The sequence below is a fragment of the Podarcis raffonei genome, chromosome 15 (assembly GCF_027172205.1).
Source record: "Podarcis raffonei isolate rPodRaf1 chromosome 15, rPodRaf1.pri, whole genome shotgun sequence".
Classification (NCBI taxonomy): domain Eukaryota; kingdom Metazoa; phylum Chordata; class Lepidosauria; order Squamata; family Lacertidae; genus Podarcis; species Podarcis raffonei.
The window spans coordinates 6,696,588-6,712,636 of NC_070616.1; the positions used below are offsets into that span (position 1 = coordinate 6,696,588).

Below are 16,049 nucleotides of genomic sequence, written 5' to 3' on the forward strand. Positions count from 1 at the left end.
TTGGAGAGTTGTTAGGTGAGACCCCTCTTCCCCTCCCAGAACTACAGTTCCCATAGCTTTGAGAAAAGAGATGGATTGTTTAAGCCGCTCTGGGAATTGTAGATCTTGGAGGGGAGCAGGTGGTCTCTCTTAACAACTCTCTTAACAAACTACAGCTCCCAGAACTCCTTGCAAGAAGTTTAAGGTAGCCTCCTGTACTAGGGCGTATCGATTTAGACTCTAAATTTTAGAGGGTGAAAGTTTTTGCACGTGTCTTTTATGAGGCATCTTGAAAACGTGTTTCCAGGTGTGAGAAATTTAAATCTATTACGTACATTTGTTATTGGACAACATTTAGCTTGGTAAGTCTGTTTGATGAAGAAGCACATAAACTGCTTTCAGAAAACCACAGAATTTCATGTTACATTCTGAAAATGTCAGATAATGCTAAATAATACTAATACTGCTAATAGTATATGATATAACTGCAGGTACTTGGCAACCATTAAAAATTTACACGCATTTTACTTACCAAGGAAAACTACATTGTATTAATTTAACCAAAATAACATTAACTGCTTTCAGTTTTAACTTGAGGATGGCCATTTGTCCAGTCTAATTTTAATTTATTTGAAATAATTTTGGGATGCATTTTAATCAATTGTTTGTTTGTTTTTATGTATATTGTGTTTTTATATGATGTTAGCTGCTCTGAGCCCAGCTCTGGCAGGGAAGGGCGGAATACAAATAAAGTTTATTATTATTATTCTCAAATCATATTACAACTTTTTAGCACCCCTCATTTTTGGAATCTGAAAGTTGAAAAACTCAACACACCCTACTTCTATATACTATTCACCTGGGATCTTTAATGTTGTGTTTTTATATTGTAAACTGCCCTGTGATCCTTGGATGAAGGGCAGTGTAGAAATTTAATAAAATAAAAACAAACAATTAAAAAATGTTGCCATATAGAACCAAGAGGTTTGCAGCTGGTTCATTCAATGCCACTGACTGGTGCATAATGTAAAGGTGTTTATTGCTGAGATGGTATCTCAGTTAACATCATGGACCTGCTGTGATAATTGGCAAAGAAATTCAGAACTTGATCTCAAGAAGATCTCTCCTTAGTTAGGACTGCTTTGTTGTAGTTGGTTGATTCATTACACTACACTGCCAGGCTTGAAAGGTTTTGATTGACTAAAATAGTTGATAAAGGACCCATGCAATTAATTGAGTAACATTTCTTTAATGGGGTGACAGCCCTACTTCGTAAAACGTGTGTTTGCATCAGCCCCCAAGAGTGTAATGATGATGCTCTTAGTAAAATAAGAGAATAGGAATGTGCCTTCCCTCCACTCCTGGGGGCAAATTTATTTGAATATTTGTAATCCATGCTTTCATAAACCATTATCAAGGTTTTTGTATACAAAAATAATACAATCAATCCCTAAATATAACTGGTTGGTTAAAAAGAAAAATTCATATTGTGAAGGCCTGCCTAAACAGTATGGTTTTCAGAAGATGTATGGAGAAAAGGCAAGGATGGTTTCTGCTGTGCCTCTAGTGGCAGGGAGTTCCACAGGGCAGGGCCTGCAATGCTGTTGCCTTTCCTATCTTAACCATGCTTTAGGGATGTGTTGGTAGCTGATGGTGAAAGCTAACCAGAGTTTCTGCTGCTACACATGGCAGGAATCATCTTGGCTGCATCTGAGAGAGGTCTTATTAGTCCAGCATTGTGGTTTAAACAGTGGAACTCCCAGACATGGTGCAGTGAGCTCTCTTTGTTGCTTGTTCCTGGTATTTAGAATTCTATCTATCACTGTGAATATTTGGTGGTGTATCTTTCTGCGCAGAAGCTGTCTCTGACTCTCTAGATGTTGTTGGGCTGCAACTCCCATCACCCCTGATCGTTGGGTTGCATTGGCTGAGGAGCTATTTCAAGTAGTGTTCCGGCCACATCTGAAAAGCTGTGTGTTCCCCATTCAGCCAGTGATTTCGGCAAACTTCTTGGACCACTGGAGGGGTGGAGTTTCTCCCCTTCTTACCCCCCCCATTAATCTCTTTCACCTTCTCTCCCCCTTTTGCAGCCACCGCAGCCAGGGTGGTTGACAAGTTTGACGAAGGAGATGAAGATGATGTCCTTGCGCTTGGGCACATACGAAAGGGGGTCTCCTCCCACCTTTTGGATGCTGATAAGAGATACCGTGGGAAGGCCGTATCCCGCAAAGCTTTGGAGGAAGAGATGTGGGGAAACGATCAACTGTCAGGTGAGATCCTGCACCATTCCCTTTTTTTGTGGGGGGGGGTTTCCCCATTTCTTGTCAAGCTCTCTTAATGTTTAGGACAGCTTTTTCCAACGCGGTGTCCTCTAGACATTTTGGACCACAACTCCCATCAGCCCCAGCCACCTACCCCAGTCCCTTCTTCGTGGGCTCTGCTGCGAGAGGTTCAGAGGGTGGCAACATGAGAGGGGGCCTTTTCTTCAGTGACTCCCGGTTTCTCGAATGCTATCCCCAGGGAGATTTGGCTGGCGGCTCCATTCTACATCTTTAGACTCCAGTGCCCCTTTTAAATGCTTTTTGGGGAAGGTTTTATTTTTAAAAATACTTATTTGCATTTCTGATATAATTCTGTACCAACAGAATATGAAGAAAAGCAATGCAAAAAGATTTTCTTATTCTAGTGGTCATCCCTGTTAGCTCCGCATATTCTAACAGTTTGATATACCATTCTTGTTTTCTTGGTACCTTAACTGTTTTCCATTTTTGCCCTAGTAGCACACTGGCGGCTGTTGTCACATATAGGCACAAATTTCTCTCTCTTTTTGGTGATTTCTGTTGTTGTTATCCCCAACAACAATGCTTCTGGGCTTTTGAAAAATGGATTTCTTAAACATTTTTAAAAGTTCATTATCGATCATGGGGGAAGGGGGGTTATTTTGTGGGTCCATCCCCTCATTTTTATTATGCACTTTGAGGTTTTATTCTGTGTTTTTGTGCTGTGAATATCCCTAAGATTTTTCAGATGAAGGACTGTATACCAATATAATAGATTATTATCATTATTGTTAGTAGTAGTAGTAGTGGTAATACATTTGAATGCTAAGTATTGTGGGGTGTCTTGGTTCTGAGCATCCTGAATCAGACAGTTCACCAGCATTGGAAAAAGCATGCAGAATTAAAATGGTGGCGTTCTAGCATGCTTAAGCAGTCTTGCAGGCCGCTCTTTCTGTCCTGAGACGTCACTGTAATATTTTCATGTTGCATGGAGGTCCCAGGTTGTCAGGTTGGTGCTGGATCAGTGAGAGGGAAATTGGCAACCCCTTTTTTTAAAAAAAAATATTGATAGATTTCTCAGAGACTGTATCCCTGTATACGATGCCTCACTCCGCCCCCCCTTAATAAAGATGTACGTAAGGGTGCTTGATCACCTTGTAATGCTCACCCATTATCTCATTATTTAATGGGAAAGGCTGTCAGCTAATCAATGGGTCTGATAATCGGTTCAGCTGCTGCAGGAAAGTGCAAGTTTGAGGCGTCAATCTGCCAAGGTGGGGGGAGGGGCAGGGGGAAAGCTCCATGAACTTCCTCGTCATCCCCACCCCCACCCCACCCCGTGCCTGAGCCAAAATCTTGAAAATACACATACAGTGGTACCTCAGGTTAAGTACGGCAGCAGCAGGAGGCCCCATTAGCTAAAGTACTTAATTCGTTCCATAGGTCCGTTCTTAACCTGAAACTTTAGCTAATGGGGCCTCCTGCTGCTGCCGTACCGCCAGAGCACGATTTCTGTTCTTATCCTGAAGCAAAGTTCTTAACCTGAGGTACTATTTCTGGGTTAGTGGAGTCTGTAACCTGAAGCGTATGTAACCTGAAGCACATGTAACCCGAGGTACCACTGTATTGTAAAATGGGAGTTGATCTTTAAACAGGGGCCGCTAGTCTTTTTTGTGTGTGGGGGGGGTCTGTGGGTGCATTTGCATACAGGAGAAGCTGTTGGGGGTGACAGGCACACATCCTGCAACAGATTCCATTAGCTATAACAGAACGCTTCTTTCAAGCTTAATTTCAGCGGTGGGAGGGGGCCCTGTGGACACCAGTAAAGGCCTCTACCAGCATATCTGCACCACGTTGGTGACCTCTGCCTTTAAGGAAGCTATGGGATTGCTATAACTATTTTAACGTTACCCTTATAGCCAAGGAATACTAGATCAACTTAGGCTGCGTACACACTTTCTATGTTTAAAGAACATGACTTATCCCTTCCTCAAAAGAATCCTGCAAATAGTGGTTTAAGGGTCTTGGGAATTGTAGCCGTGGGAGGGGGTAAACTGCAGTTCCCAGGAGTATTTTGGGGGAAGTAATGAGCTTCAATTGTTTGGTGTGTTTGTGAAGGGTGCTGGGAATTGTAGCTCTGAGGGGGTAAACTACAGTTCCCAGGATTCTTTGTGGGGGGGGGGATTCGTGCAGGATTCCATTCACAAAACAAATACAATACATTGTTACGCAGATGCAATAATTACAACATATAGAGCGCAACAGACTGAATGGTAATGTTTGTAACAAATTTCTTTACTGGTTACTTCCTAACATCAAGTCCAGGATGTACACCATATACAATCCTCAAACAAGGATGTCTGTTACATTCCAGGGCCCTTTCCTTAATCACATTTGAGGACTGCGTAATATATGAACTCAAACAAGAATGTATTAAGGATGGAAGAAATATATCTGCATCGGATTTAATTAAATAGGTTATATACCTTGCTTAAGGATTGTACATGGTGTACATCCTGGACTTGATTCGTATGTTAGGAAGTAACCAGTAAAGAAATTCGTTACAAACATTACCATTCAGCCTGTTGCGCTCTATATATGTTGTAAGGATTCCATGCACACCCTCACCGCTAAAACAAATGTAAATAAACCCTTCATTTTAGTGGCACCTTGCACCTGACACCAGGTGATTGACAGGTGCATGGCCCTGCCCACCTGTCGGATTTGCCCCACAAGACTGATCTTGATAGAGATCTGGCCCCTGGAGCCAAAATCGTTCCCAGCCCCAGATGTACACAGTTAAGCACCAGCTTTGACCTTAATGGATTGGGTGCCGTTCATGACGGAGAAGTGTTAACAATAGTCTTTTTGTTTCGTAATTGATAGATGAGCAGACTTCAAACGCGGAAGAGGAAACGGAGGAGGAGGAGGAGGACCAGGAGGAGGAGGATGCTACCTGCAGCGTTGCCAGCAGCCAGGAGGAGGAGGAAGAAAGGAAACAGCTGGGGAAACTGAAGGAAGATGCTTTCGTTTTCCAGGCTGTGGACGACTTTGCAAAATTTGCAGAGGGGATGGACGAAATGGGCAGTGGAGAAATGTTGGAGGAAGATGAGGAAGAAGACAGTGTCGAAGAAGGCAGCGGAGATGAGGAAGACAGCATGGAAGAAGGCAGCGAAGGTGGAGCGACGTCGGAGGAAAGCGCCACGGGGAGCGAGGAGGAGGAGGAGATGGTGGCGGATGCGAGGGAGAGTAAACATCTTGGGGGGCTGTTGCCGTTCTCGAAAGACCGAGTGGCCGAAGAAGTTGCTAAAGGAAAAGCCGTGAAGAATCAAATAGGTCAGTGGGCAGCCTCTTCTCCCATGTGGCCCCTGATGAACGTGGGAAATGTTAGCAGATAGAGTTTACGTATACGCAGCAGAATAAGTCAGATCTTAGTTCAAGGAATCCTTGCTTGAAGCACACCTTCAGTTGAGAGGTATTCAGGCTGAGACTTGGTATAAAATAAGAATTCTTTTGTTTTTTAAAGGGAGTACAGTGGTACCTCAGGTTAAGAAGTTAATTCGTTCTGGAGGTCCGTTCTTAATCTGAAACTGTTCTTAACCTGAAGCACCACTTTAGCTAATGGGGCCTCCCTCTGCCGCCGCACCGCCGGAGCACAATTTCTGTTCTCATCCTGAAGCAAAGTTCTTAACCCAAGGTACTATTTCTGGGTTAGCCGAGTCTGTAACCTGAAGCGTCTGTAATCTGAAGTGTATGTAACCCGAGGTACCACTGTACATTATTATCTGCTTCTCCTCTTCTCTGGCACTGTTGTCTGGGCCAAAGTGAGAGGGGGGTGAACAAGCGATCAGCTTGTCATGGCGAAGAGGAGGGGCAGATCCTGGGTACTCTTGCTAGCGGGATCCTTCAGTGGTGTATGGGCCCCATGCTCACCTTAGTGTGCTGCTATCGGAAGGCTTTACCTGGGAGGTGCCTTAGAGATAAGGAGAGAGAGCAGGCTTTTCTGCATTTTACCCAAACCTTGAGTGTATTGCTTTCAATGTTTAGGAAGCTAACAAGGTACTGTTTGCCATCCCTCTGGTAGGCAGTTGTGGGGGAGGCGAGGGAATACTTGGGGTTTTGATACGTCAGCCATGAACGGCCATAGCTGCCAAAACAAAACACCCCTGAGTGACCGCATCTGAGTGGTAGAGCATCTGCTTTGCATGCAGAAGGGCCTTGGTTCAATCCCAGGCATCTCTGTGTAGGGATGGGAGAAACCCTTGTCTCCATGTTTGTATTTGTTTTATATAGTGCTTTATTGTTAAAAAAAACACAAAACCACCCAAACAAAACTCAAGCCAGTTTATGAAATAACAAAACAAGATTATCAGTACTAACAGTTCAGAGCAATACTGAGCTACATTTAATTTAATAATAATAATAGGTGGACCAGTGGTCTGATTCAGTATAAGGCAGCTTCTTATGTTCCTGTTTAATTACGGTGTTTTGTCTTTCTCTTCTCTACCCTGCTCCCCGCTTTACTAAAGCTCTGTGGGATCAGCTCTTGGAAGGGCGAATTAAACTGCAGAAGGTTCTCCTGACAGCCAACCAGCTTCCCCAGCCAGATACCTTCCTGGAGTTTAAGAAAAGAGGAGGACAGGAGTTTGCCGCTGCACTCAAGAACAGTAAGAATCTCTCTCCTTTCCCCAGACAAGACTGCTTTTGTGCTTGTATTTTCTGTACTTGGGCGGGGATCAAAATGTATGTTTGGAAGCTCAAGGTGTGGTTTGGATTCTCAGCTGTGGTTGGTGCAAAGTACTGTATTGGCCTGAATATAAGCCTCACTTTTTTTCCAAATTCCGACCATGAAAAGTTACAAAAAATTGCTTTTACGATATTGCTGCTGAAACAGACATACGGTAAAATGGAATGGGTGTGAGTGCCTGTGGAATTTTAAGGAAGTGGCTTATATTCGGGTATTGTCTTTTTTTCTTTTCCCTCCTTGAATTTTAAAGGTGTGGCTTATATTCGGGCCAATACGGTATGTGGTTTCTTTTCTGAACCTAGCCAGGAATTGCTGCAGTCCCCACACATTAGTGTAAAAGTAATCCCCTTTTTCCTGGTGAACCCTGGCAATTGCAGCTCTGCCTGGGAATTGGGGTTCTCCTAGCAACTATTGGCACCTTTGGCAAACTATAGTTCCCAGGATTCTTTGGCAGAAGCCATGACTGTTAAAGTGGTATCAGAGTGTAGGGTGCAGATGTGGTTTTAAGTGACAGCTCACAGGATGCTAATTCATCAGCGACGAACTTTTAAGTGGTTCCTTGGTGTTTTCGCAGATCCACATCAAGTGAAGTGCTTTATAGTTCACACAGTTAGCTATAGCTTTAAACCAAGTTCCTGCTTTTCCCCTTTTTGCCTTAAAAGGCAAACTCCCACCAATACTAAACCTGACCTTTTAGTAAAACGTGTGCCATTAACGTATTTAATGAGATGCATTACAAACTGCAGCCAGCGTCGTGTTTTCATTACAAGTCCAGAAACCACGATATCATTAAAGACCTTTAACAGAAACAATGGTTGACATTTTGATATTTCCCATAAGCAAAACACTGCAATGAACATGGAGTTTAATATATAAATTCTGTAAAGAGGTGGGATTTTATATAAAAAACCCTTTAAAAAAGAAAGAAAGAAAAAAGCTCCCCCGGCGAGTTAAAAGAAAACCATACATTTTATTTTGCACGGCTCCTGTTATTTGCATCTTGAGCTAGAAAAGTGTCAAATATCTAGAACTAAAACAGCTTTTTAAAAAAATTGTTATTGGCTTATGCATGATATTTCAGATTCTAGAAATTCGGAAGCTTTTGGCATGCAAGATTGTTCTAGTCCTGCAAATGTAGGTCATACAGTACAATCCTAGTTTAGTCAGAAGTAACTTCCACTTTGTTCAATAGCACTTGCTTCCAAGTTAGTGTGGATGGCATTCTATCCTTAGATCATTTGTCTTCTAATCAGTTGAACTGATTTTTTTAACATCTAATTTTTAGTTGCCTTGAGGTGTCTTGTCTTTGCTGACACAGCAGGATAATGTTTTCTTTCTATGAAAGTAAATAATGCATATCATGAAAAATCTCAGCGCTGGGGCATTTTCAAGATACTTAAGGAAATGTGGGCACTTACTCCCTGATCCTCTGAAGCAGGTTTCATTGAGTTCAACAATGCCTCAAAATTTGATGAAGGCTTCTGGGTAACAGAGGCTCATGCTTATGAATACTTTGGAGGAGGAGGAGGGGCACTGTTTGGTCACGAGTTCTGCGCACACACAAGACTTGCAAGACATACGAGTTCTGTCTGGGTCATTTTACCTGCCGGTGGTCCGTTAGCACTTAAAAGTTGTCACTAGTGAGTGAGGTTCTTGGGGAAAGTCGTGGCTCAGTGGTAGAGCCTCTGCTTTGCATGCAGAAGGTCACAGGTTCAATTCCCCACATCACCAGGTAGGGCTGGAGATACTCATTCCTTAAGCCCTGGAGAGCTGCCTGCCAGTCAATGTAGACAGTACAGTATAAGGCAGCTTCCTAGGTTTGCTATATACCGTGTTTTTCTGTGTATAAGACTAAGTTTTTTAACCAAAATATTAGGTTTAAAACTGGGGCTCGTCTTATACACGGGTAGTGCTGAGGGGTGTTTTTTTTTAATTTGGAGTCCCCCAAAATAGGGGTCGTCTTATACACCGGGGCGTCTTATACATGGAAAAATACGGTATATTTTTTGGGGGGTACCCCTTTTGACTCTTAAGAATATAGACTTCTTCCTTAAGTCAGACCATTGTTCCATCTAGCTCAGGATTGTCTGCACTGTCTGGCAGCAGCTCTCCAGGGGAGTCTTTCCCAGTCCTACCTGGAGGTGCCGGGAATTTTACCTGGGACCATTTGCATGCAAGGCGGATGCTCTTCGTCCTCAGCTATGGCCTTTGCCTCTTGAGCAGTGGATTGCGGGCACGACAAGTCCCATGCAAGTTGCATCATGGGAGGCTATTGCTTTGTGGAGTTTTAAATGGAGATGGAGCTGTGGCACGGGGGCACCTGTTTTCCTACACACACAAACACCGTTGATGTTACATCTTTTGTATCTTGGCTAAGCCACCCCAGCATGGTCTGGCTCTTCCTTGCTGCCTGTGGATCTTGGATTCTGGTGGATGATTTACTGCAAAATTGCTTATAAATTGAAGTAGAAAATGTTTTGCCGACGTGGCAGCTTTCAAGCTCTGCACCCATTTGTCACCCAGCATTTTCCCTTTGTGTATAGAGCAGGAATTAATTAGGCTGCACTGCAGGGGGAAAAAAAGTTTATGGCCATAATTTATATGGGGTGATTCTCTTTTTGTTGTTTTCTTTTAAAGGGGCAGTGTTTGTTGTTTTTGTTTTTTTAAAGACCTTTGGGAGCGGGGAGGGGATGCCCACATAACGCACATCCCTGCTTTACAAAAAATTGAATATGCAATATGCATTAGAACACTGATAGAATATATATTGCACAACTAAATCCTGTCCAGGAGTAGACCCATTGAAAAGAATGGACCTCTGTTAGTCAAGTCTATTTATTTCAATGGTTCTACGCTTCCAGACGAACCTGTTTACCATGCCTTCATTCTGATTCATTTGCCAGAAGATTAAAGGACACTGGCTAGGTAACAAGCGTTCATTCTGATTTGTTTGTGGGAAGGTTAGATGATGTTGCTCCAAAGCAAGTGTCATCATCCTGCACTTTCCAAGGCATATTCCCCCGCATCACTTCCCTTATCGCAAAAATGCCCATCTTTAAAATAAACTTTAAATTGTGTAGCCTGACTTTGCCGTTATGTGGCTGATTCCCAGCTGAAAATAGCAACAGTGTGGAAAACCCCAGCATTATATATATACAGTGGTGCCCCGCAAGACGAACGCCTCGCAAGACGAAAAACCCGCTAGACGAAAGGGTTTTCCGTTTTGGAGGCGCTTCGCAAAACGAATTTCCCTATGGGCTTCCTTCGCAAGACGAAAGCCCATAGGGAAATCTCCGGGACAGCGGGGAAGCGCAGCGCGTCTTCCCCACTGTCCTCGGACCTCCTCCGAAGGCTGGCGGCAGGGCGGAGAGACCTCCTCCCGCCGCCAGCCTTCGGAAGGCTGCTCCGAAGGCAGGCGGGGGGCGGAGAGACCTCCTCCCGCCGCCAGCCTTCAGAAGGCTGCTCCGAAGGCAGGCGGGGGGCGGAGAGACCTCCTCCCGCCGCCAGCCTTCAGAAGGCTGCTCCGAAGGCTGGCGGCGGGAGGAGGTCTCTCCGCCCCACCGGCAGCCGTCGGATGGCTGCGATCTGAAAATGCTGGCGGGCGGCAGCGAACGCTTCGCTGCCGCCCGCCAGCATTTTAAAAGCCCCCGGGACAGCGGAGACTTCTCTGCTGTCCCGGGGCGATCTGAAAATGCTGGCGGGTGGCAGCGAAGCGTTCGCTGCCGCCCGCCAGCATTTTAAAAGCCCCCGGGACAGCGGAGACTTCTCTGCTGTCCCGGGGCGATCTGAAAATGCTGGCTGGCGGTAGCGAAAGCTTCGCTGCCGCCCGCCAGCATTTTAAAAGCTGGCAGTTGGGAGGAAAGCCCTCCTGTCCCCGGAGCTTGCGGGGTGGGAGGTGGGGAGAAGGGCTTTTCTTCCCACCGCCAGCCTTCAGAACAGCCTTCTGAAGGCTGGCAGTGGGAAGAAAAGCCCTTGTCCCCCCCCCCCAGCCTTCAGAAGAGGTCGGGGGACAGACTGTCCCCGGACCTGGTCTGAAGGCGGTTTCCATAGGAACGCATTGATTGATTTTCAATGCATTCCTATGGGAAACCGTGCTTCGCAAGACGAAAAACTCGCAAGAAGAAAAAACTTGCGGAACGAATTAATTTCGTCTTGCGAGGCACCACTGTATAGAGAGAGAGCGAGAGAGAGAGAGAGAGAGCGCACACACAATATATATTTTGGAAAGTTACTTGTTTGTCTATTTGCTATACGTTTGGGCACCTCTTAAGACAGGAACACGAAATTTCGTGTGATGGATTCTGAGCTCAAGGAGCCTGTTTTCATCTATTTTGGGATGTAAGTGGATACCATTTTTGAATCAAGATGGGTGAACTGGACCTTTCAAAATTGCGCTGATTTTTGTTTGTTTGTTTCTTAGAATTCCTGAGCAATGCTGGGTGTGAGGCTGGTGTTGTAATGTAATATTCAGTACATAATATTATTTGCTGCTATCATTAGACCACTTAACCACCTCCTAAACTGCTGCCGCTTTCCTTTATATCAGCAGGAAAAGGTGTCGGTTGTTTCAGTTTTACACTTTTGTTTGTGAAGACTGTTTTGTTCTGGCAGGCCTTTTGGGAACAGACTGTGTTTAAGGAAAGAGCTTTTAATAGCGCTGTCCTGTTTTTACTATCTGTGGTTTTTCTGTCTGTAACTTTAATAGATTCGGTTTTCACATCCTTTTAATTCCATTATAATTTAATTAGTTTTTTAAACTAATTATAAGTCTTTTATATGTTTTTTAGCTTTCTGTGCTTTATCGGTTTGTATTTTTTTGGGGGGGTTGTAAGTAGCCGTGAGTCCCAATTCTGGGAAAGTGTGGTTTGATTGGGGGGGGGTGTATTTAAAAATAATAAATAAATAATTGTTTGTTTAGTTATTAAAATATTTACATACCACTATGTCATTAAAAAAAAAAAAAATCAAAGTGGCTTACCACAGTAAAATATAAAACTCTACAATAACAGCCATACATAAAGTTAAAAACATACATCAACTTACCATTGTGGAAGGTTGTATTCTTAGTTGCCTGTCTAGGCCTGGCGGAAAAGAAAGGTTCTCAGAAGGCATTTAGAAGTTGTTGTTAAAAGATTTTCGGCAGGCATTTAAATGTATGTATTTATTTTCCGAAGATACAGCATACATACATCACAACATAAAAATACAATACAGTGCTTGTTGTCTATTTATTACATTTATATAAGACCGTTTCCTCAAATTAGCTCAAGGTGGTGTAGATGGTTCTCCCCTTAACATTTTATCCCCGCAACACAGCCGGATGAGTGGGATATAAGTAATACAATTATCATCATCATCATCATCATCACCAGTAAGTTCAGATCTTACTCAGCTCTGAAATTTGCTGAGTTGACTTCATGTCAGATGTACTCTCTCAGCTTCTCACCTTCTCTGCAGGGTTGTTGTGAGGAGAAAATGAACAGGGGAGGTGGGGGAAGGGTCTAAGAACCATGTACCGGTATATACTATTATGTATTATTACATATTATATCCCGCCTTTCCTCAAACGACGCACATTCTGTGGTGCAATGGGTCGGTGCGTCCGGCTGATAACCAGAAGATCGGTGGTTCAAGCCCACCAAGGGATGGCTGTGGGCCGGATTCCTGCATTGCTGGGGGTTGGACTAGATCAGAGGTCAGCAAACTTTTTCAGCAGGGGGCCGGTCCTCTGTCCCTCAGACCTTGTCAGGGGCCGGGCTATATTTTGAGGGGGGAAATGGAACGAATTCCTATGCCCCACAAATAACCCAGAGATGCATTTTAAATAAATGGACACATTCTACTCATGTAAAAACATGCTGATTCTCGGACCGCTGCAGGGCGGATTTAAAAGGCGATTGGGCCGGATCCGGCCCCTGGGCCTTAGTTTGCCTACCCATGTTCTAGATCAGCCTTTCTCAACCTGTGGGTCCCCAGATGTTGTTGGACTACAACTCCCATCACCCCTACCTAGCAAGGCCAGAGCTCAGGGATGATAGGAGTTGTAGTCCAACAACATCTGGGGCCCACAGGTTGAGAACCACTGTTCTAGATGATCCTCAGGGGTCTCTTCTCACAATTCCTGACAGAGTGAGAATTTGAACCCTGGTCTCCCAGGTTCTGTTGGGACACGGGTGGCGCCGTGGGTTAAACCACAGAGCCTAGGACTTGCTGATCAGAAGGTCAGCGGTTCGAATCCCCATGACGGGGTGAGCTCTCGTTGCTCAGTCCCTGCTCTTGCCAACCTAGCAGTTCGAAAGCACGTCAAAGTGCAAGTAGATAAATAGGTACCGCTCCAGCGGGAAGGTAAACGGCATTTCCGTGCTCTGCTCTGGTTTGTCAGGAGCGGCTTAGTCATGCTGGCCACATGACCCGGAAGCTGTATGCTGGCTCCCTTGGCCAATAAAACGAGATGAGCGCCGCAACCCCAGAGTCGGCCACGACTGGACCTAACGGTCAGGGGTCCCTTTACCTTTTACCTCCCAGGTTCTAGGCCTGTGCTTTAACCACTATGCCACACTGACTGCCTTTGTAGCTGCCTTGAAAATATTGCCAATTCATGGCCAGGTTTACAGCTTGCTTTTAGTCACCTACTGTGAGTTACCATATCTCCACTGACCTCTCTCTCTCTCTCTCCTCCCTCCTCCCCCCACTCCCATAAATTTGTTTTCTCTTGCCACTGCTCTTTCAACTCCTCTTGGGATGCTTGTGTTTAGGGGTTTTGCATGTTCAATTAATGTTAGGGAGTTTTTTTTCCTCCCCGCCCCCCCCAACTTTCCATAACAATTGCAAGACAGAACTAGCAATCTGAGCTTGATTTGCACATTAAAGAGACGCATTAATTAAAAATTCTACTCCCTGGTACGTTTCCCCAGGACCCTTCTATTCTTTATACAGAAAAAGGTCCGTGATTCTCTGTTGGGTCTCCTACATCAATTCCATGTGGCGCATTGATCTTTTCTGTGTTCGTTTTTTTAAAAAAAGAAAGATCTTGCTGAATTTCCAGAGGACTGTGTTGTTGATTTTCTCTTATCCACTCACCCCTAGCCTTTCTCTCAAGTCAGGAATAACACTGCACGTTTTTAAGGCTGAGGGAAATAGGAGTGACAGTCAGTGGTGGACTGAGAAGTGTTAGCTATAGAAATTCAGCGATCAGGGAAACTATTCTTCCTCATTGCTAGGCGTTTTTTAAGGCCCTGTTTGGCTGGGAGCGATGGTGGTGAATACCTCAGGGTAGGGAAACTTCCTCAGCCCAAGGGCCACATTTCTTTCTGGGCAACCTCCTGGGGGCCGCATGCCAGTGGTGTCCTGGCCAGAGGCAAAAGTAGTCGGAGCTGCAAAGGTAAATAGCAGCTTTTGCAGAATAGGCCAGTTTTTACACACCCACACTCATCCCAGCATGCGAGAGGCATTATGGGAGTTCGAGGACACATTGCAGGGAGGCAAAAGCCCTGGGGTGGAGCAGGGCCAGTGAAAGGCAGCATTCCCTGTGCGTAAAATAACAAAAGGAGGAACAGTACAATGAGAATAATCAGAAGTTTATTTTATTTATTCTAATCTTTTATCTTTCTCTCTAATTTCATTTTTCTCTTCTTTTCTGCAAAGTAAGTGTATGTAGTCCAATTTGTGATGTGTGATGTATATATTGTATTGTTGTGTAAGTTAATGTTGACTGTTTAATAAAGATTTTTTAAATGTCAAGAAAAGAAAAGAAAGGCGGAGTTCCGAGGGCCAGATAGCAAAGCCTGGAGGGGCTTGAGATCTCCCACCTCTGATCCAGGGGTAAGGACTTGCCTTGGGCACTGTTGGCTAGGGAAGGAGTAACAGGGTAAGGTGTGTGCGTACAGATTTGATGGGGCACAACGTTTCACTTAACCTGGAGCTTTCATAAAGCCGGCCCTACCGTTGTGCAGAATGGAGCAGGTGCCTTGGGCAGCAGTTTTGTGGGGGGTGGCAGCAAGGAGATGAAGGGCAGAGCTCTGTGTGTGTGTGCCAGGTGACCTGCCCGCTACGTTCTTTAAGCTAGCCCACTGCACTTGGGGCACCACCCCATTGCCAGTATTGAATTGAGTTTCAGCCGCCAATCTGATTGTCTCTTCTTATACGAAATGGGGCTATAGTGGTGGTGATGGGAGGCATCTCCATCCTTCGTTCCAGCCCTCTCCATCTCACCGCGGCCAAAGAGCAGATCAGAGCAACATCAATGGCTTGTGGCAACCGTTGCTTTGAAATTTCTGCCCACGTCTCCTGCAGCCTTTAGCCCAGGGAGGGTGTACTTTTGGGCTTCAGCTCATCCTGAACGGTCTCCTTTTTGAAGGGGAGGAAGTTTGGGTGCAACTCAGCTTGAAGGAAAGGGTTTAAATGCGGTTAAAACAGATACAGAGCGAGGGACCACCAGCTTCCCAGATTGTCCCTGTGCCTTTGACCTCTTTGCTGACAACTCCCTTGCTTTTGAACACCCGGCACCATTTTGAATCAAGATGGCAGACTCTGGTGTGACTTTGCTGAGGTTTTGGTGTGACAGGCCTAAATTACGCTATCCGTTTAAAAATCACCTTTTTTTTGTTTGTCTTCTACAAATTCCCAGGCAGTGCTGGGCAAGTTCTGCTAGTTAAATATAACCTGCTATTTGGAGAATTCTCCGTCCGTTTCCTATGCATTTGAACACCTTTTAAGATATCACAACCAAATTTTCCATGATGGTTCCTGAGGTCAAGGAGCAAGTTTTCCTCTACATTTGGGTACAGTCAGGTGCCATTTTTAAAAAATCAAGATGGCGAACCGAACCTTTTGAAAACTGCACCAATTTTAACCCCTGGTTTCAAAACGGCACAGATTTTTCTTTGGTTTCTTAGAATTCTCGAGCAATGTCAGGTTCGAGGTTGTAGTGCTAAAGGAATATCATATATAGATATATATAAATAGCAAATATAATTTTATACCAACTTATCTAATCATTTGGAGCTAGAAAAGATGAAGCCTGCCATTATTGGGGTGCAAAGGAA

General features: G+C 44.6%; 1 protein-coding gene across 6 annotated transcripts in view; it reads left to right on the forward strand.

The window, feature by feature from the left end:
- Nucleotides 1-16,049, forward strand: part of AATF (apoptosis antagonizing transcription factor) — a 77,216-nt gene that overhangs the window by 612 nt on the left and 60,555 nt on the right. For all 6 annotated transcript variants that reach the window (XR_008327821.1, XR_008327824.1, XR_008327823.1 and 3 more), the window contains exons 2-4: nucleotides 2,070-2,249; nucleotides 5,145-5,594; nucleotides 6,788-6,925. Coding sequence is in view for 2 of the 6 variants with exons in the window: in XM_053367494.1 (XP_053223469.1) it covers nucleotides 2,070-2,249; nucleotides 5,145-5,594; nucleotides 6,788-6,925 (768 nt within the window). In the remaining 4 variants the exon portion in view is untranslated. The remainder of the gene's footprint in view (nucleotides 1-2,069; nucleotides 2,250-5,144; nucleotides 5,595-6,787; nucleotides 6,926-16,049) is intronic.